This window comes from Rhinoraja longicauda, chromosome 1, assembly GCF_053455715.1.
Source record: "Rhinoraja longicauda isolate Sanriku21f chromosome 1, sRhiLon1.1, whole genome shotgun sequence".
Taxonomy (NCBI): Eukaryota; Metazoa; Chordata; class Chondrichthyes; order Rajiformes; family Arhynchobatidae; genus Rhinoraja; species Rhinoraja longicauda.
Window position 1 is genome coordinate 18,668,137 of NC_135953.1, and position 21,228 is coordinate 18,689,364.

Here is a 21,228-nt window from a genome sequence, read left to right on the forward strand (position 1 = left end):
TGTTTGGCCCAAATCCCTCTAAACCCTTTGTATCCATGTACTTGTCCAAATGTCTTATAAATGTTGTTATAGTGCCTGTCTCAACTTCTTCGTCCAGCAGCTCGTTCCATGTACATACCACCCTCTCTGTGAAAAAGTTGTTTAATAGTTGTCCTATTAAAGCTTTCCCCTCTCACCTTAAACCGATAACCTCTGTTCTTGATTCCACTAAAGTCGTTAAAAGACTATGCATCTACCTTATCTATTCCCCTCATGATCTTAAACACCTCTATAAGATAACCCCTCAGTGTCCTGTGCTCCAAGGAGTAAAGTCCTAGCCTGCCCTACTCTCCCTATAGCTCAGACCTTCAAGTCTTGGCAACATCCTCGTAAATATTCTCTGCACTCTAGCTTAACAACATCCTTCATATAGTGACGTGACCAAAATTGAACACAATACTCCAAATATGATCTCACCAACATCATGTACTACTCTTAACATATATCTGAAGAAGGGTCTCGACCCGAAACGTCACCTATCCCTTCTCTCCAGAGATGCTACCTGTCCTGCTGAGTTACTCCAGCATTTTGTGTCTATCACAATTCTATACCCTGACTGATGGCCAAATTACCGAATTTCCTATCTACCTGTGATACCACTTTCATAGAAACATAGAAAATAGGTGCAGGAGGAGGCCATTCGGCCCATGGAGCCAGCTCCGCCATTCATTGCGATCATGGCTGATCATCCACAATCAGTAACCTGTGCCCAACTTCTCCCCATATCCCTTGATTCCACTAGCCCCCAGAGCTCTATCTAACTCTCTTAAATCCATCAGGTGATTTGGCCTCCACTGCACTCTGCGGCAGAGAATTCCACAAATTCACAACTCTCTGGGTAAAAAAGTTCCTTCTCACCTCAGTTTTAAATGGCCTCCCCTTTATTCTAAGACTGTGGCCCCTGGTTCTGGACTCACCCAACGTTGGGAACATTTTTCCTGCATCTAGCTTGTCCAGTTCTTTTTAATAATTTTATATTTCTCTATAAGATCCCCTCTCTTCCTTCTAAAATCCAGTGAATACAAGCCTAGTCTTTTCAATCTTTCCTGTCCCGCCATCCCAGGGATCAATCTCGTGAACCTACGCTGCATTGCCTCAATTACAAGGATGTCCTTCCTCAAATTAAGAGACCAAAACTGTACACAATACTCCAGATGTGGTCTTACCAGGGCCCTGCAGAAGAACCTTTTTACTCCTATACTGAAATCCTCTCGTTATGAAGGCCAAAATGCCATTAGTTTTCTTCACTGCCTGCTGCACCTGCACGCCAACTTTCAGTGCCTGGTGTACAAGGACACCCAGGTCTCGCTGCACTTCCCCCTTACCTACCCTGACACTATTGAGATAATAATCTGCCTCCTTGTTTTTGCCGCCAAAGTGGATAACCTCATATTTATCTATATTATACTACATCTGCCACGCATCTGCCCACTCACTCAACCTGTCCAGGTCACCCTGCCACCTCCTAACATCCTCTTCGCAGTTCACACTGCCATCCAGCTTTGTGTCATCCGCAAACTTGCTCATGTTACTTCTCATTCCTTCATCCAAATCATTAATATATATGGTAAACAGTTGCGGCCCCAACACCGAGCCTTGCGGCACTCCACTCGCCACTGCCTGCCAGTCTGAAAAGGACCCGTCAAGAAAGTTGGAAGAGAGGAGGGGCAGGACAATGATTGGCAGGTATATGGTTACCATCAAGGAGAGGCATTCAGGGATGGGAAGAGGTATTGAGTTTTCTTGTCTTTTTAGTCTAGTTTAGAGATACAGCGTGGAAACAGGCCCTTCGGCCCACTGAGTCCATGCCAACCAGCACACTAATACTATCCTACACACACTAGAGACAATTTACAATTTTACCAAGCCAAATTGCCTTCAAACCTGTATAGAAACATAGAAAATAGGTGCAGGAGGAGGCCATTAGGCCCTTCGTGCCAACACCGCCATTCATTGTGATCATGGCTGATCATCTACAATCAGTAACCTGTGCCTGCCTTCTCCCCATTTCCCTTGATTCCACTAGCCCCTATAGCTCTATCTAACTATCTTTTAAATTAATCCAGTAAATTGGCCTCCACTGCCTTCTGTGACAGAGAATTCACAACTCTCTGGGTGAAAAAGTTTCTTCTCAGTTTTAAATGGCCTCCCCTTTATTCTTAGACTGTGTCCCCTGGTTCTGGACTCCCCCAACATTGGGAAAATTTTAAATAGTTGTGGCCCCAGCACCGAGCCTTGCGGCACTCCACTCTCCACTGCCTGCCATTCTGAAACGGACACGTTTATTCCTACTCTTTGCTTCCTGTCTGCCAATCAATTCTCTATCCATGTCATTACCTTACCCCTAATTCCATGTGCTCTAATTTTCTTAACCAACCTCCCGTGTGGTACCTTATCAAAGGCTTTCTAAAAGTCTAGATACATTACATCCACTCTCCTTCATCCATTTTACTTGTCACATCCTCAAAGAATTCCAGAAGATTAGTCAAGCAAGATTTCCCCTTCATAACTCCATGGTGACTTGGACCAATCCTTTTACTGCTATCCAAATACACCGTTATTACCTCTTTAATAATTGACTCCAGCATCTTTCCCACCACCGATGTCAGGCTAACTGATCTATAATTCCCTATTTTCTCTCTCGCTCCTTTCTTGAAAAGTGGGATAACATTAGCTACCCTCCAATCCACAGGAACTGATCCTGAATCCATTGAACATTGGAAAATGATCAGCAATGCGTCCATGATTTCTTGAGCCACCTCCTTGAGTACCCTGGGATGCAGACCATTAGGCCCTGGGGATTTATCAGCCATCAGTCTACCCAATACTATTTCTCGCCTCATGCAAATTTCTTTCAGTTCCTCTGTCTCCCTTGATCCTCTGTCCACTAGTACATCTGGGAGATTGTTTGTGTCTTGCTTAGTGAAGACAGATCCGAAGTACCTCTTCAACCTTTCAGCCATTTCCTTGGTACCCATAATAATTTCATCCATTTCTCACATTTGTCTTTACTAATCTTTTTCTCTTAACATACCTAAAGAAGCGTTTAATGTCCTTCTTTATATACTTGGCCAACTTCACTTCGTACCTCATCTTTTCAGCCCTTTTTGTTCTTTTTGCTCTCTTCTGTTGTCCTTTGAAAGTTGCCCACTCCTCTTGCTTCCCACTACTCTTTGCTATCTTATACATCCTTACTTTTAGTTTTATTCCATCTCCAACTTCCCTTGTCAGCCACGGTTGCCCCTTACTCCCCTTAGAATCTTTCTTCCTCTTTGGAATGAAATGATCCTGCATCTTCCGGATTATGCCCAGAAATTCCTGCCATTGCTGTTTCACCATCATTCCTGCTAGGATCCTTTTCCATTCGACCTTGGCCAGCTCCTCTCTCATGCCTTTATAGTCCCCTTTGTTCAACTGCAACAATGACATTTCTGGTTTAACCTTCTCCCTCTCAAATTGCAGACTAAAACTAATCATATTATGGTCACTAACTCCAAGCGGTTCCTTTACCTTGAGTTCCCTTATTAAATCTGGTTAATTGGACATCACTAAATCCAGAATTGCCTTCTCTCTGGTAGGCTCCAGTACAAGCTGCTCTAACAATCCATCTCGGAGGCACTCTACAAACTCCCTTTCTTGGGGTCCAGAACCAACCTGATTTTCCCAGTCTACCTGCAGATTGAAATTCCCCATAACTACAGTGGCATTACCTTTGTTACATGCCAATTTTAACTCCTGCTGCAACTTACACCCTATACGGTAGCGCAGCGGTAGAGTTGCTGCTTTACAGCGAATGCAGCGCCGGAGACTCAGATTCGATCCTGACTACGGGTGCTGCACTGTAAGGAGTTTGTACGTTCTCCCCGTGACCTGCGTGGGTTTTCTCCGAGATCTTCGGTTTCCTCCCACACTCCAAAGACGTACAGGTATGTAGGTTAATTGGCTGGGTAAATGTAAAAATTGTCCCTAGTGGGTGTAGGATAGTGTTAATGTACGGGGATCACTGGGCGGCACGGACTTGGAGGGCCGAAAAGGCCTGTTTCCGGCTGTATATATATGATATGATATGATATCCAGGCTACTGTTTGGGGGTATGGAGATAACTCCCATTCGTGTCTTCTTACCTTTACAATTCCTCAACTTTATCCACAGTGACTCTACATCGTCAGTCCCAATGTCATCCCTCGCAAGGGACTGAATTCCATCCCTCACCAACAGAGCTACCCCACCTCCTCTGCCCACCTGCCTGTCCTTTCTTTTGGATGTATAACCCTGAATATTCAGTTCCCAGTCCTGCTTCAGCTACGTCTCTGTAATCCCCACAATGTCACACCTACCAATCTCTAACTGAGCCTCAAGCTCAACTACTTTACTTCTTATACTTTGCGCATTCACATATAGTACTTTTAATCCTTTGCTCATCTCACCTTCCACATCAATTCCTATTACACTTGGCCATTCTCTCCTATTGCTTCGTGAGCTTTCTGTCCCGTTACTTCTGGGGTGTTTCTTATTTATTCCTATACTCTCTTTCCCTTTAACTCCATCCGTGTCTATCCCATTTGAAACACCCCCCCCCCCCCCCCCCCCCCCCACTATTTAGTTTACAACCACCCGTGTAGCAGTGGCAAACCTGCCTGCCAGAACGCTGGGGACCCGCCTGTTGAGGTGCAACCTGTCCCTTTTGTACAATCCATCCTTACCCCAAAACAGATCCCAGCGTTCTAAGAATCTAAATCCCTGCCCCCTGCACCAGTTCCTCAGTCACACATTCAGGCCCCGTATCTCCCTGTTCCTACCCTCAGCAGCACGAGGAACTGGAAGCAAACTGGAGATAATCACCCTGGAGGTCCTGCTTTTCAGCCTTCTTCCGAGCTCTCTAAAGTCACGCTGCAGAATCTCTTTCCTCTTCTTCCTGACATCGTTTGTGCCGACATGCGCTACCACTTCTGGCTGCTCACCTTCACCTTGAGGATGCACAGCATTCAGTCCGTGACGTCCTGGATCCTGGCACCAGGGAGGCAACACATAATCCTTGAATCCCGCTTGTCCGTACCTCTCACGATGGAGTCGTGTATGTCTTTGAAGTGTGGGAGGAAACCGGAGAAAGACCACGCAGGTCACGGGGAGAACGTACAAACTCCATACAGGCAGCACCTGTAGTCGGGATCGAACCCGGTTTACTGATGTTGTAAGGTGGCAGCTCTACCACTGTGCCACCTTTGTTGTGCTTGCTGGATTTAATCACCTTATTAAAGTTCTATCATTTCTCCTTCGCTGGCGAATATTGAAAGAGACCTATCACTGCCATCCCTCAACATGGCTGACACCAACAACTGCACAGGCCTGGCTTGGGCATCTAGCAAGCCATCCATCCTTTGTCTGGAATTCAAAATGGACTCCCGGATCCACATCAGAGAACCTTTCCACAATGTGGATAAATGTGAGGTTATCCACTTTGGTGGCAAGAACGGGAAGGCAGTTTATTATCTGAATGGTGTCAGGTTAGGAAAAGGTGAAGTACAACGAGATCTGGGTATCTTTGTACTTCAATCACTGAAAGTAAGCAGGCAGGTACAACAGGCAGTGAAGAAAGCTAATGGCATGTTGGCCTTCATAATGAGAGGAGTTGAGTGTAGGAGAAAAGAGGTCGTTCTGCAGTTGTACAGGGCCCTGGTGAGACTACACCTGGAGTATTGTGTGCAGTTTTGGTCTCCTAATTTGAGGAAGGACATTCTTGCTATTGAGGGAGTGCAGCATAGGTTCACGAGATGAATTCCCAGGATGGCGGGACTGTCATATGATGCATTTCACCGTCCGGCGCGGCCTGAAATAGGCCGCGGATTTTTCTCTGCTCGGCGGGGGCTTCAATGTCGGGAGCCACGACCACCCCAAGGTGCAGCAGCAGCAGCAGCGGCAGCGGCAGCGTCTTCACCTACCCCAGATTGTGGGGCTTGTGTCGGCCCACTGCGAACCTTTCACCATCCGGCGCGGCCTGGAACGTGGCAACCTCAACAGCCTGACTGCAGGAGAAGACGGCAGGGGAAGAGAAGACATTCTGGCCTTCCATCACAGTGAGGTGACTGGAGGAGACTCACTGTGATGGATGTTTCTTTTTTTTTGTGTTTTGTGTTGGTTGGGGTTGTGTAATTTGCTTATTTTATTGCTCTTATTGTTGGACTGTGGGTGACGAAATCTCGTCCAAAAGACTTGTTTTTTGAATGACAAATAAAGATATCCTGAAAGAATGGAACGACTGGGCTTGTATTCGCTGGAATTTAGAAGGATGAGCGGGGATCTTATAGAAACATTTAAAATGATTAAGGGATTGGATACGCTAGATACAGGAAACATGTTCCTGATGTTGGGGGAGTCCAGAACAAGGGGCCACAGTTTAAGAATAAGCGGTAGGCCATTTAGAACTGAGATGAGGAAAAACTTTTTCACACAGAGAGATGTGAATTTGTGGAATTCTCTGCCTCAGAAGGCAGTGGAGGATGATTCACTGGATGCATTCAAAAGAGAGTTAGATAGAGCTCTTGGGGCTAGCGGAATCAAGGGATATGGGGAGAAGGCAGGAACAGGGTACTGATTGTGGATGATCAGCCATGATCACATTGAATGGTGGTGATGGCTCGAAGGGCTGAATAGCTTACTCCTGCACCTATTGTCTATGTGTCTATGTATGTAACCTGCTTACCGATGCTGTTCCTGCCATTCCTTGCACGGGCGAAGAAATGGCAGATGGAGTTTAATCCGATCAAGTGTGAGTGTTGCACTTTGGGAGTCAAATAGTAAGGGGAAAATATACAATTAATGGGAAGACCCTTAACATTGATGTACAGTGGGATCGTGGGATCCAAGTCTATAACTCCCAAAAAGTGGCAACACAAGCAGATGGAGTGGTCAAGAAGGTAGATGGTATGCTTGTCCTCATTGGTGGGGGCATTGAGTCAGGAAGTCATGCTGCAGGTTTATCGGATTTTGGTTAGGCTGCTTTTACAGTGTTGTGTGCAGTTCTGGTTACCCTATTACAGACGTATGTAATGAACTGTTGAGGCATGTACTATATACAACATTTAAGACATTTGTCTTTGAACAGGTACGTGGATGGGAAAGGTTTAGAGGGATATAGGCCAAATGCGGGCAAGCGGAACTAGTGTAGATGGGGCTTTTTGGTTGGTGTGGGCAAGTTGTTTCCATGCTGTATATCTCTGTATATCTCTGTGACTAACTGTTGTTAACTCTAAATGGTCCAGCTGCATCATAGCTTGATGTTAGTTGTAGTTGAGGCAAAATTTCCTCCACTTCGGACACCAGGCTTCGAAACATTCTATCAATCTCTTGATTTATTTTCCACTGAATTTTAGTCTCTTTAAATCTCTGCAATCTTCCACTCTTCCTATATCTTCACTTTTTAATTCATACTGAGATTTGTATCTCTGTGGTCCACAATGGATGACTTCATACTGAATTGAGTTGAAATCATCTATCAGTGTCTCCTCACAATTTTATGCGTCAGTCTACCTTACTTTGAATACGACCAATCTTTGTTCATCAACAAACTTGAATATCTGGCTCCCAATTGTATTATCCAAAACATTAATAAGTACATTGAATGGCCAAGGGACCAGCACTGATTCTTGCACTGACACTTGCTTCCAATGTAAACCTATTATCCCTAGTATCTGTTTTCTCCTGCCAAAGCTGGTCAATAATCTAGTTTCAGTTCTAAGAGCATTAATTTTAGCTAACATTGTGATATATTGTACGTAAGCTTATCAAAAGCCCTCTGAAGTCTAAAAAAAAAATGTCAATATAGCAATCTCAACCACTTCAGCTAATTCTTCCTCAAGAGTTCAATTTGATTCACTGGATATGACCTGACCTCCACAGCTTCACTTTACTCTCTCTAATCAACTAAACTCATTGTCACTCTGCCCTTAATTATATTTCCAATAATCTTCCCGAAACAAATGGTGGACTAACTGGTCTTTAATTTCTTTCCTCCTTAATGGAGTTAAATTTGCAAGTTTCCAATCTAAAGACACAACTTACTTTCAGATTGGCATTTAAGAGTATTTTAGATAGTCACATAGATACACAGGGAATGGAGGTATATGGATCACGTGCAGGCAGAGGAGATTAATTTAACTTGGCGTCATGTTTGGCATGGACATTGAAGGCTAAAGGGCCTGTTCCTATGCTGTACTGTTCAATGTTCTGTGCTTGTTCCCTACTGAGAGAATTTTGAAAGACTATGATTAAAATATTAGCATCTTCCTTCTCTACCTTGGAAGACCTGTTGTGGAAAGTGTCATGTTCTGGGCATTTGCCAATCTTGTGAGATTACTTTTTCCACTATGAGTTTCAGCCTGACATTGACGTTAGTGACTTCCAGTTCTCGCCACATGTTGCCGAACCATTTACTTATTAATAAAGGCAGCCTAAACTTGTCATTGGTTCATGTTCAATAGACAATAGACAATAGGTGCAGGAGTAGGTCATTCGATCCTTCGAGCCAGCACCGCCATTCACTGTGATCATGGCTGATCATCCACAATCAGTACCCCGTTCCTGCACTCTCCCCATACCCCCTATGTTCATAGGTTATAGGAGCAGAATTAGAATATTTGGCCCATCAAGTCTATTCCATCATTCAATTATTGCACATCAGGAGATAACTAAAAAGGCAATATTGGGAGAAAAGATGAAATATGAAGGTAAGCTAGCCAATAATATAAAAGAGGGTAACAAGTGTTTTTTCAGATATATAAAGAGTAAGAAAGAGGCAAGAGTGGACATTGGACATCTAGAGAATTATGCAGGAGAAGTGATAATGGGGAATAAAGAAATGACAGAGAAGTTGAATAACCTTTTTGCATCAGTCTTCACAATGGAAGACACCAGCAACATGCCTGAAATTCATGAGAGTCAGGGAGTGGAAGTTAGTGGAATGGCTATTACTAGGGAGCAGGTGCTTGGGAAACTTGAAGTTAGATAAGTCATCTGGACCAGATGGATTGCACCACAGGGTTCTGAAAAAGGTAGCTTTTGAGATTGTGGAGGCACTAGTAGTGATATTTCAAGAATCACAAGAGTCAGGAGTGGTTCCAGACTATTAGAAATTTGCAAATATTACTCCCACTGTGCCAGAGGGCAGTAAAGCAGAAGATTGGAAACTATAGGCCAGTTAGTCTGACTTCAGTGGTTGATAAGATTTTAGAATCCATTATAAAGGATGAGGTTACGGAGTACCTAGACGTTTATGATAAAATAGGTCAAAGTCAGCATGGTTTTGTAAAGGGGAAATCCTGCCTAATGAACCTGCTGGAATTCTTTGTGGAAGTAAATAGCAAGACAGACAAAGAAGAGTCAGTGGATGTTGCTGACATAGATTTTCAGAAAGCCTTTGATAAGGTGCCGCACATGAGGCTGCTGAGGAAGATGAGAGCCCATGGTATCAAAGGGCAGGTGCTGGCACGGAGAGCAAGTTGACTGGATGGCAGAAGGCAAAGAGTGGCAATTAAGGGGGGCACTCTGGTTGGCTGCCAGTGACTAGCGGAGTTCCGCAGGGGTCGGTGCTGGGGCCGCTACTCTTCACGTTGTATATTAAGGATTTGGACGAGGGGATTGAGGCTTTGTGGCCATGTTTGCAGATGATACGAAGATAGGTGGAGGGGCAGGTAGTGTAGAAAAAGCAGGGACTCCGCAGAAGGTCTTGGACAGGTTGGGAGAATGGGCAGGGAAGAGGCAGATGGAATACAGCATAGCAAAGTATGGAGTCATGCATTTTGGTAGTAGGAATAAAAGCATAGACTATTTTCTAAATGGGGAGAGAATCCAGAAATCAGAGTTACAAAGGGACTTGGGAGTGCTGGTGCAGGATTCCTAAAAAGTTAATTTGCAAGTAGAGTCAGTCGTAAGGAAGCCCAACGCAATGCTAGCATTTATTTCAAGATGACCAGAATATAAAAACAGGGATGTCGTGCTGAGGCTCTATATCATGCTGGTCAGGTTGCATTTGGAGTATTGTGGGCAATTATGGCCTGTCCCATATCTGAGGAAGAATGTGCTGGCTCTGGAGAGGGTCCAGAGGAGGTTTACGAGAATGATCCCAGGAATGAGTGGGTTAACATGTGATGAGCATTTGACGGCACTGGGCCTGTACTCGCTGGAGTTTAGAAGGATGAGGGGGACCTCATAGAAACTTACCAAATAGTGAAAGGCCTGGATGGACGAGATGTGGAGAGGATGTTTCCATGTGGGGGAGTCTAGGACTAGAGGTCATAGCCTCAGAATTAAAGGAAGTTCCTTTAGGAAGGAGATGAGGAGGAATTTGGTCAGAGGGTGGTGAATCTGTGGAATACATTGTCACAGAAGGCAGTGTAGGCCAAGTCGATAAACATTTTTAAGGCAGAGATAGATAGATTCTTGATTAGTACAGGTGTCAGGGGTTATGGAGAGAAGGCAGGAGAATGGGGTTAGGAGGGAGAGATAGATCCGCCGTGATTGAATGGCGGAGTAGACTTGATGGGCCGAATGGCCTAATCCTGCTCCTATCACTTATGAACTTATACAAAGCCAATTAACCTACAAGCCTGTATGTCTTTGGAGTGTGGGAGGAAACCGAAGATCTTGGAGAAAACCCATGCAAGTCACGGGGAGAACGTGCAAACTCTCTACAGACAAGCACCCATAGTCAAAATCGAATCTGGGTCTCTCATGCCTTAAGGCAGTACCTCTACCACACTGCCACTGTGCCATTCTGTGGTAATAAATTCCACAGAATCACGAACCTCTGACTGAAGAAATCCCTCCTCGTCTCCTTTCTAAGGCCCTCTGGCCCTAGACTTTCCTAGACTCTCACACTGAGCAAAGGGAATATCTAATTCATCGCTCTCGTTTTCCCATGTCTGGTGAAGGATCATCACCCTGAAATGTTAACTCTGTCTTCCTCTCTGCACAGAAGCAGCCTGACCTGTTTCCTGTATTTTCAGTATTTATTTCAAATTTCCAGCATCTGCATTTTGATTTTTTTTTTTATGGTTTCTTTATTGTTGTACCACAACATCTGCTTGCAAAGCAAAAATCTTTGTGCAGGAAAGAACTGCAGATGTTGGTTTAAATCGAAGGTAGACACAAAATGCTGGAGTAACTCAGCGGGACAGGCAGAATCTTTGGAGAGAAGGAATGGGTGATTCGGGTCGAGACCCTTCTTTAAAAATCTTTCATTATTTTAAAAAACAACCTTAACTAGTCCTAAAAGTTTCTAAAGCTGGTAGATGTATCCAGCCAAACACTATCCGTGTAATTTCTTTGAAACGGCACTATTTAACTTCAAAGATGGACACAAAAATGCTGGAGTAACTGCAATTGCTCGTTCACGTTTTGTTAAAATATTCAAATCCATATTTTCCGATTTTTTTTTTTTAATCAAATTTCCAAAATTAATGCCTTCATTTAGATGCCCACAAAAGACTAAAAAAAACTATGCATTCATACAAAATTGAGATTACGAAAACCATTTAGAATAGTTGCACCTGGCTCGAGGTGCGCCCTCTTTTGGCCATCCGTTCAGCTGTTTGAATCAGTCCGAAAAGACAACTTTTTTGTCATTAGTGAAGATGTATGAGTAAGACCTTATAAATTCCTTACACGTCATGCATTTTATCTCAGAAAATATGTCACAACAGCCTCATTCGGGAAAGCAGACAAGGACAAATAATACATTGGGTTAGAAATATATCATTTAATGTCAAACGCAGACATCATAATACCAACTGATGGAAGTGCAATAACTCGCAGCGGTAACATCTCTCGATTGCCATTTTATAGAATGTTTGCATGTGGGAATATAAAGAGGGATATCGGCATCGTTAAACACGATGGAAAACTCATGGGCTGAAGGTTTCTCAGTGATAACAATTTTAAGCTTTATGTTATTAATATAGTGTATTTATCACGGTAAAACATCCCGGAGGAATATCACTGGACCGTCATCGAACACCTTACGATAGATAATATTATGAAAGCAGGCACGAGGGTAGATAATCATAAGCGTGGCCAAAGAAATAGACTTTGATTAGCGTCCAGAGAAACAGAATGAAAGACGAGATTACTGGACTTTTTCTTGCACTAAACGTTATTCCCTTTATCCTGTATTTGTACACTGCGATCGGCTTGATTGTAATCTTTCCGCTGGCGGGATAGCACGCAACAGAATGAAACGTTGTTCACAATAATAAATTAAACTAAACTAAAGTAAACTAAAATATGTTTAAGGGAAGGGCAACTAGTGGTGGAGCGATTGAGATCTGGAAAGTATATCAAGAGAAGGCGGTAAACTCAGAGGGTTGAGTCCTGAAGAAAGTTGTACATCAGAAAGGAATGAGTGGCAGGCGGCTGACTTTGCCTCAATAAAAGGAATTCGATTGTGAATGGACTGGAAACGAAGGATAGACTGGAGTAACTCAGCGGGACAGGCAGAATCTCTGGATCGAGACCCCTCTTCAGACTGAGAGTCAGGGGCGAGGGAAACGAGAGATCTGGAAGGGCAAGGTGTGAAAACGAGAGAACATCGGATCAAGGATGAAGTTAATGTCCACACATTGCTCATCCAAGTGCCAGCGCGGGTCAGGACTCACAGGTGGGTTAATGGACGAGGAGCAGGGACTCCGACTGAAGAATCGGCGAGGTGTCTGGAAGAGTGGGAAATCTCAATTATGTTCTCCCTCTCTTTTATTGCGAAAACCTCATCACCATCTGCGGCCAGAACTTGTACTTTCGGTAAAGGAAAGGAAGCTACAGAAAAAGAGATGCAGTGATAAGAACTCGTTATATGGGATGAAATAAACAGTTGTACTGAAATAAAGGCTGCAGAGCAGGGAAGATTAGAGAATAAAACGGTAATTGGTGAAAAAAATGGAAAGGGAAGAGAAGGGGAGAGGAAACAGGTAACCGATACAAAACTTGTAGCAAAACCGTTCAAAAAATAAATCAACGAGAAGAGGTGGTAGGAAATAGTCGAACGGACAACAAGACCATAAAACTAGAGGGAAGGACTGGCGGCGAGAGGGGGGGTTAACAGAGCTGTACTTGCTGTAAAATAGAAACATTTAATGTAAAGAGGATAGACACAAAGAGCTGGAGTAACTCGCCGGGTCGCGTCAGGTCTGAAGAACGGTCCGACCCGACACGTCACCCATCCTTTATCTCCAGAGATGCTGCCCGACCCGCTGAGTTACCCGACCCAGCACTTTGTGTCCATCTTCGGTGGAAACCAGTATCTACAGTTATTTTTCTAAACATTTTAATGTAGGGCTGTTTTTTCCCCCTTATTTCCCTTTCCCTCGTAAAAACTCTGCAACTTCAAGGCGCGGCAGGTGGAGGTGATCCTGGGGGATCATTCAGGCCAAGGAGATGGAGGATTGCTGAAGTGAGTGCAAGGTGTAGTTCACAGAGCGACATCGAAGACACAAGCACAACGTTTTCCGATGAGATGGGGGGGGGGGGAGATAGAGAGAGAGGAGGGGAGGGGAGAGGGAGAAGGAGAGAGAGAGAGAGAGAGAGAGAGAGAGAGAGAGAGAGAGAGAGAGAGAGAGAGAGAGAGAGAGAAAGAGAGAAAGAGGAAGAGAGAGAGGAAGAGAGAGAGAGAGAGAGAGAGAGAGAGAGAGAGAGAGAGAGAGAGAGAGAGTGGACGCGGGCAACCGAAACTCCGGAGGCGACGCAGTTCCGAAATCCGGACATTCAGGAAAAGATTCTTGTTGACATTTCTTATTCACAAAATAATTCAGTTGATATTTAGTAAACGGTAGCCTTTAAATAATGATACTGATAGAACATGGAAATAGTCGGAAGAAGGGACTCGAACCCGAAATGCCCCCTATTCCTTTTCTCCGGAGATGCCGTCCGACCCGCTGAGTTACTCCAGCTATTTGTGTCTATCTTCGGTTTAACCTGCACATGGAAATAGTTGTTACCTGTATCAAAAATATTTAATATATGGCACCTGCTCAGTTGAAAAATACAAGAAGCAAACGGGGTGATTAGCATAGACTCAGTTTATTGATTGTTCATTTAAAGTAATTTAACTACCAAAGTGCTCGTTCATTAATTGGCCATATAATTTCGGAGTACGGCTCTCTCGTAAGTTACATCAATTACAAATTCAACTATAGAACATCATAAATATACAGTGTAAATAACAGAAAACAATCTTAGATTGGTTTCTGATCAACAGTTAGTGTGAACGTTGAGTTAATCTTCTCCAATTTTAAAGACACAGGATTGTGAACGATAGTTGGTCCGTGGTTGGCTTTGCTCATTCTATTCCTCGGTCCATGGAGTTAGCGATTACTTTATTTTATAAATATCCCCCCAAAAAACAAGTAATGGATAATAATAATTTCGCAAATGAAACTATTCCTTTCCAACGATTTACAGAACTGTCACTTTTGTAAAGCATGTACCCTGATACTCGAGTTGGGTGTTTCCAAATATATTTGACAGAGGAACTGATAATAAGATAATAATAATAATGTTTACTCCGAGATCTTCAGTTTCCTCCCACACTCCAAAGACGTACAGGTATGTAGGTTAATTAGCTGGGTAAATGTAAAAATTGTCCCTAGTGGGTGTAGGATAGTGTTAATGTACGGGGATCACTGGGCGGCACGGACTTGGAGGGCCGAAAAGGCCTGTTTCCGGCTGTATGTATATGATATATGATATGATAATAATAATAATAATAATAATAACAAAATCATGACAGCACAGTGATCAATGGGAGTTTGTGTCCGGGTATGTAGTGGGATCAATTCTTTGAGAATCGGAAACGATTTTGAGGCAATCCTCAAACAATTACATAAACCATGGGAGAGAGAGAGAAGTTTCTTTCTAAGTTCCGGTTATGCTTCACAGGCAATGGGGTTTGAGACAAATAACGAGCGCACATCGATTGAAAACACAGAGCAAAGTTTTCAGTTTACAAATTCGGAGGAGGCGCCACCTTTTGATGGAACCACACGAGCTAAAACATTGGCAAGTTTGTTTAGTGATTCCCTCCACAACTCACTCACTCCCCGAGAATCATTGAAACTTCCGACAATCTCCCGTACGGAATCAAACGAGCGTTTTGAAAACAAATGTTGTCGGCTTGCCAAGCCCACGATGACAGGGAGGGTGAATGGGGGAGAAGACCGACTGCCTGCGAGACACAGGTAGAAAATCTTCCCTATCGATTTTCTTCTTGCTGATTGAAAGAAGCTGGAGTCAAAGACAGCTTGGAGCAAGCAGCACCTCCGTTCATTCGGAAACCACCGAACAACTAACGTGGTTCTGAGGGAAACCCCGCAAGCGACGTTCAAAGACAAAATATTTCCAGGTCCACAGTAAACGCCAGGGACATTTACAACAATTCTCGATTAGTCGTATTAACATAAATTACAAAATAAATTAAATTCCACTTAATATTAACCGAGCGAATTCCGGCGTCATTTCACACGGTTCATATATTCCACAATATATGGCAGAAAAAAAAAAAAAAACCATCGGCGAAGGACAGAAAGGGAAAATCGTTTTGTTTTGGTCAGAATTAAATGTCAAGCTGCCTTCTTCCAACGCTTCCTGGACACTGGCTTTCGCTCGCACTTCAAAGGGATTTTGATTTCTCTCGGTTTGCAAGGAAGTTGGGTTAAAATACCCAAAATGAGCACTACGTATTAATTTCAACACTCTGACGTTTATAATTTACTGGAAAGCGAAGACCCCGGAGACAATCTACACATAAAATGCTCAGAGTAACCCTTGTCTGCGAAATCCTTAACAAAGTACCTGTCACCGTTTGGGTCGAATGCATTCTGGAAATACCACAAGTACTCTCGCTCCATAAACGTCGCACCACGTATCCAATTACAGAATAAAAGCGGTCATTGTTTTTTGTTTTTGTTTACTTAGTGCTGTCAAAGTCTCACCGACTTCGTACGAATAATGACTGAGTGCAGCCTTCTGGGACTCCACGTCTTCTCCCCAACGCGCTCAGTAAAATCGCCCCTCGAATAAAGTTCCCTTTTGGGGCTGAGTGTTGGTGACAGGGGACGGGGTGCATTTGTGAATTGATAAGCACATTTGCCCTTTTTGCTCTTGGCGAACGAAGTTTTATTTAGGGGTGATGGGAGGGGGGGCGACACTAGTTTTGATAATTGCTCAGAAATCCAGAATTACCATTTATGCTCCTCTGATCACGACGGACAAGCAGGTTATAGCAAACTAAACCTGTAAAGTGATATGAGCAGGAACACTCGCAGTTTGTCCATATGCGAAGGGCTGAACTCCTGGTTTACCCTGTGGCGCATTTGTGTGATTAATATACCAATACAAATAAAACCCGGTGAATAAAAACAAACTTAAAAGTTGGTTTGTGTGGGAAGGAACTGCAGTCGGTATCTGTAATGTTGCGTGCAAGAAGGGAAGGGGAATCTAAACTTCTGTGATTTAAAAATAAATCAATAAGTGCAAAGATTTAATAATTACAATCTGGCTACGGGATAAAGTACTAAGCTGTGTTTCCAATGTGTTTCAAATGTCTTAAGATAAACGGCACAAGGGGGAATATTTCACTTGTAATGATCAACAGCACAAATACCGACTTGTTACAAAACAAGCAGACAGTATGGATTTCTGGGCTTTAAAAATTTACTGTGGGGGTATTTTTTTCTCTAAGAGAAGGGATGAGATTGTTTTTATTCTTTTGATTGGTTTGTTTTGGGTGGTTCGTGGGGGGGAAGGAGTCTAATTTAGTCTAATTTGCTGACACACGCACTCACACACACTCACACGCACTCTCACACACACACACACACTCACACACTCACACACGCACACACACACACACGCACACACACATACGTACGCCGCCCAACTTCCTCGCCTCTGATCTTTCATTGTAAGTGCGGCGCGTAAAAAGCCGGAGCCCCGTAAGTCTGCGAGCTGAGCATGAAGGGGCTGAGCACGGCCGCGGGAGAGGGCAGGAAGGGCAACTGTGCGGCGCACACCAGCCCGCCGGGGCCGGAGTAAGCCGAGTGCATGGACAGAGGCCCGGTCACCGGCGAGACCGAGCTCATGGGGCTGAGGCCTCCAAGGTGACCCACTGATGGACCACCCATCACCCCTCCACCTGGCCCTCCACCTCCCCCGGTGGGAGCGCTGGTGTCCGCCCCGGGGTTCTGCTTCTTCCACTTGGTCCTGCGGTTCTGGAACCAGATCTTGACCTGGGTCTCGGTGAGGCTGAGGGACAACGCCAGGTTCAGGCGCTCGCACACCGACAGATAGCGGGTCGACTTGAACTTGTTCTCCAGCGCCACCAGCTGCTCGTAGGTGAAGGCAGTGCGGGCCCGCCGGGGTTTGCCCGACTTGGCGTCGGAGCCGCTGCGTTTCCTCTTGCTCTTGTGCTGCTGGCCCTGGCTCGGCTGCTGACCTTGGGACTGCTGGGACTGTTGGTTCTGGGGACTCCCAGGGCTCAGGCCTCCCGTGGCGCTCTCCTCTTCATCCTCTTCTTCCTCTTCTTCCTCCTCGTCCTCCTCTCCCTCCACCCCGACCATCCTCTTTCCTGGAGAGATCAGGGCGCCTCCACCTCCCGCTCCCGCTCTCCTCCCGGCCCCGCTATCTCCACTCAACTCCTCCGCTTCCTCCCGCCGCGCCGTCTCGCTGCTGTCGCGTTCCGCCTCTAAAGTCCGGCAGAAGTCCTTCTCTCGATGTTCAGCTTTGTAACTGTCGAGGAAATCTCCATCTTCTTCGTGGGACGGCGATGGTGGTGGGGAAGTGGGTGTGGAGACAGATAAAAAACAGAAAATTAGACACCAACAATTTTCATGTTGGACTTCAAAGCCCAAAAGATGAGAAAATCACATCTCATATTTCTGCATTTGGTTCTATGATTGTTTTCTAAATGCTTCTTGTAAATATACATTAACTTCTAATATGCATTAACTTCTAAACCATGACACGCAAAACTAAAAAGTAAAAGTTGTAATCAGACCACACTTGATTTTATAATTCATTTCAATGATTACTTTTCAACATGCAAACTGCACAAAGACCTTGAAACCAGTTTAATTCTGTTGATGGAATGTGAGGTGTGTCTTAAATATTAATCCCCGCGTTTGAAATCGATGCCCGCACTTAATCAGCCCAGGGACAACTTTTCTGCCGAATTGAAACGAGTTATTGCCAGTTCTCGACAACAGGCAAATTTGTTTCTCCGGAATCACTTAAAAAGTTCTAGGGACTTATTTCTCCCGTATTACAAATGACCCTTGCGCTCAGCAGGAAACAAGAAGGAGGGCACAGCGGTCTTCGTGACCGAATACCGAAGAAAATAGACGGTAATAGTCCACGTAAACAGACTTTCTCCATGGTTTATCTCTTCCGTGATTTATCCTGGAAAGTGAGGAGGTGAGAAATCAGCACTCAGAGTAAACAGGTGACAAATTCGGCGATTTCTGGCTGTCATTTTCTGAAGACGCGCCGAATAGACACGACCTTCGCGTCCTGGCATTCTAGTCAGTTAGAATAAAGCGCGTATCGACTTCCTGAGAATTATTTACCCGAGTATAATTCTTGTACACCTTCTGTTTTGTTGACGATATAATCTATTTTTACGGTAGATTGTTTGAATGCTATTGACAATGTCATTACTTGTAACTATTTAAAAAAAGAACACTGTGGACTACGGGCAGAAATACTCGTCGACATGAGTTTATATCTATTTTACAATAGCACTAAAATGTAGTTACTGTACGAGAGAGCTGCTCATGCTGGTTCGGGTGGGTGAGGGGTAAATCCCTGAAAGATATAAAGCTGCGTTAATTAAAGTGGACTGGTGTCTGTAATGTGAGTCCGTCTATTACGGAAACTAATTGCAAGACACTTAAATTAATTGTAATCATATTAAAGCCTCATTAGATAGACTCGGGGAAATAATAACGCACTTAAAAAACATTTACCACTTTCAACAGAAATTGCATATGTTCACAGGAGGTGTTTGTTCTCGGCGCTGTAGCGTGTTGCCTGTTCATCCTTCCCACCATTTAATCAACATCCAAATATAAGCGATGTGCAGAGTGTTATGTGAAATGTTGAAACGGCCCCTTGGGTGCGGCCGCAATTAACAACCTGACCTTCCAATGCATTCTTATTTTAATTTGCACTTCGCCTGCTTACCCTGTGTGTAACACGCTTCATTTGATTTAAACAATAACTGTACATCCTCAAACTTTCACCGGATCACACACACGCCGGACAGCAATATCAAGGAAACGACTCTTCAGGGCTCTGGGCTCAAATTGGGGCAGCACCTTGCCTTTTAACCCCACAGTTTCGGGGAGAATGACGTTTGACGTTTGTCTTTCTTTCTTTCTTCGAATGTCACCGGATTAGGGAGAAGAAAGTTAGGACGTTTTTTTTTTTTTTGAAAGACGTGTGGAGCCTGCAATCTAGAGTCTGGGTCGAACTCAGCCCTCGATCAATGGCAGCCACTAATAACTGTAATACGTTTTAATCGAGTAATTATCCGAATTTTGACCCTATAATTTAGACGTTTTAGGAGTGTTCGCAAGCTGTTTGAAAGAGATATGCAGAATTCGATAATAGGATATCGATCCCTCCAGCCCAACATGGCACTGTGGGGCGATTTTCGCCATTATAAGAGCTCTTTAGCGCTCCTAAGCACATTTTACCTTAAATGTAATCGAAGAAATTTAATTGTTTTTCTAGAGATAAGCAGCGCTTTGTCACAATTAGTCTGATTCGTCCTAAAAACCGAAGGGAAGAGAGAAAATTGAATCTGTCGCCTAAAGCATGAAGGATAAACTCCAGAGATGTCTTTGAAAGATTGGATAAAGCGCTTTTTAAACGACAGCGAGTCCTTTTTATTTCAAACAAGGCACCTCTTTAAAAATAACCAAGGCCGAATGGAACACAAGAGAATCTAAATTATATTTTAAAAAGTAATTGAATCTAAGCGTATGTCGAGAGCTTGGATCTGATATATCACGATCACTGGCTTGCAAAATTAAACAAAAAATAAAAACCTTTACAATAAACCAACATTGAAAGGGGTTCTTTAGTTACTTGGGCACTTAACACACTTGGTACAGCGCGGAACTCTACCTTGGTGACTGACATAACCTTACCTTAACGTTGATTATCAAAGGTCCGCATGCACAGTGCATTATTGCCAGCGGATCATCAGCACACGAGACTCGGTCGTGTTAATTTACCTGATTGCCCAAAGCATCTTTATTTTTAACCGTCGCGTCAAAACTTACACCCAAGACTTGTGGGCGCGGGGCTTGAAAGACAGGGAGCGGGTCGCCGATACTTACTGATGATATCAGCTGCCTTCTTGCATGTGTCCAGCCCGCTATCGTTTATCGTTTTCCGATCTGCAATTTCACAAAAAGCGTTGGCAGCCCTTTCCCCCGCCGCTGCCACTGCGTACTCGCTGCCGCTTCTGTACAGAATGCTGCACTGCCGCCGCTTGCTGCTGTTAAACTTGTTGGGGTCCAGAATGTCTAAGACCGAGAAAGAGGTGGTCCTGTTGTTGCTGGTGGGAGCTGGGACCACGACCACTGCCTCTTGGCCGGCGATGCCCTGTGTGTCCCCTTGTCTCTCCCGGCCGGCAGGGCAGGAGAAGGCAGCCAGGTCACTAGCGGGAAGCCTCTGCTCCCCGTTCACATCCATGGCGTCAGGGTGGATGGTACAAGACATCGGATCTGCCACCGCCGGTGATGGTAAGGTTATATCAGCGGGCTGAACCTTGTCCCTGTTCACATTCATGACTCCCCCAGCAAACTATTTAATAGCCCTCTTTAAAAAAAACACACTGCTATGTACACAGTCAAATCTTTGAATCCGTTTCACCCCCCTGGCGTCGATCAAGGGTGTTAATGTGAAGTCACAAAGTGCCACTGATCCTCAGAAGGTCCTTACTGTGTCCCTAGGACACCCCCTAGACATTTCTGCCCCACACACACACGACAGCCCGCGTGTTATTTATGCATTCATATTCACCAACGTTTTGTAATTGGCTACAAATTAATCCCTTGCCCCTAATAGCCTCTAATCTACATCACACAGAGAGACGGATGATGTTGCCTGTGATATACTTGGCTGTCAGGTCTTTTGTGG

The 21,228-nt window shown here is 44.4% G+C and overlaps 1 protein-coding gene across 1 annotated transcript; it reads right to left on the minus strand.

Annotated features, from left to right (window-relative positions):
• Positions 1-16,979: 16,979 nt before the first annotated feature.
• nkx1.2lb (NK1 transcription factor related 2-like,b) lies at positions 16,980-20,877 on the minus strand. Its single transcript, XM_078409140.1, has 2 exons — positions 20,424-20,877; positions 16,980-17,830 (listed from the first exon to the last, which is right to left on the minus strand). Exons 1-2 carry the CDS (start codon positions 20,875-20,877, stop codon positions 16,980-16,982), a joined length of 1,305 nt encoding a protein of 434 aa, XP_078265266.1.
• Between the last annotated feature and the right edge of the window lie 351 nt (positions 20,878-21,228).

Coding starts and splice junctions, on each gene's coding strand:
- nkx1.2lb (XM_078409140.1), bottom strand. CDS start 20,877: ATGAATGTGAACAGGGACAAGGTTCAGCCCGCTGATATAACCTTACCA. Junction 17,831..20,423: donor GAAGGCAGCTGATATCATCA/GTAAGTATCGGC, acceptor CGTCCCACGAAG/AAGATGGAGATTTCCTCGAC.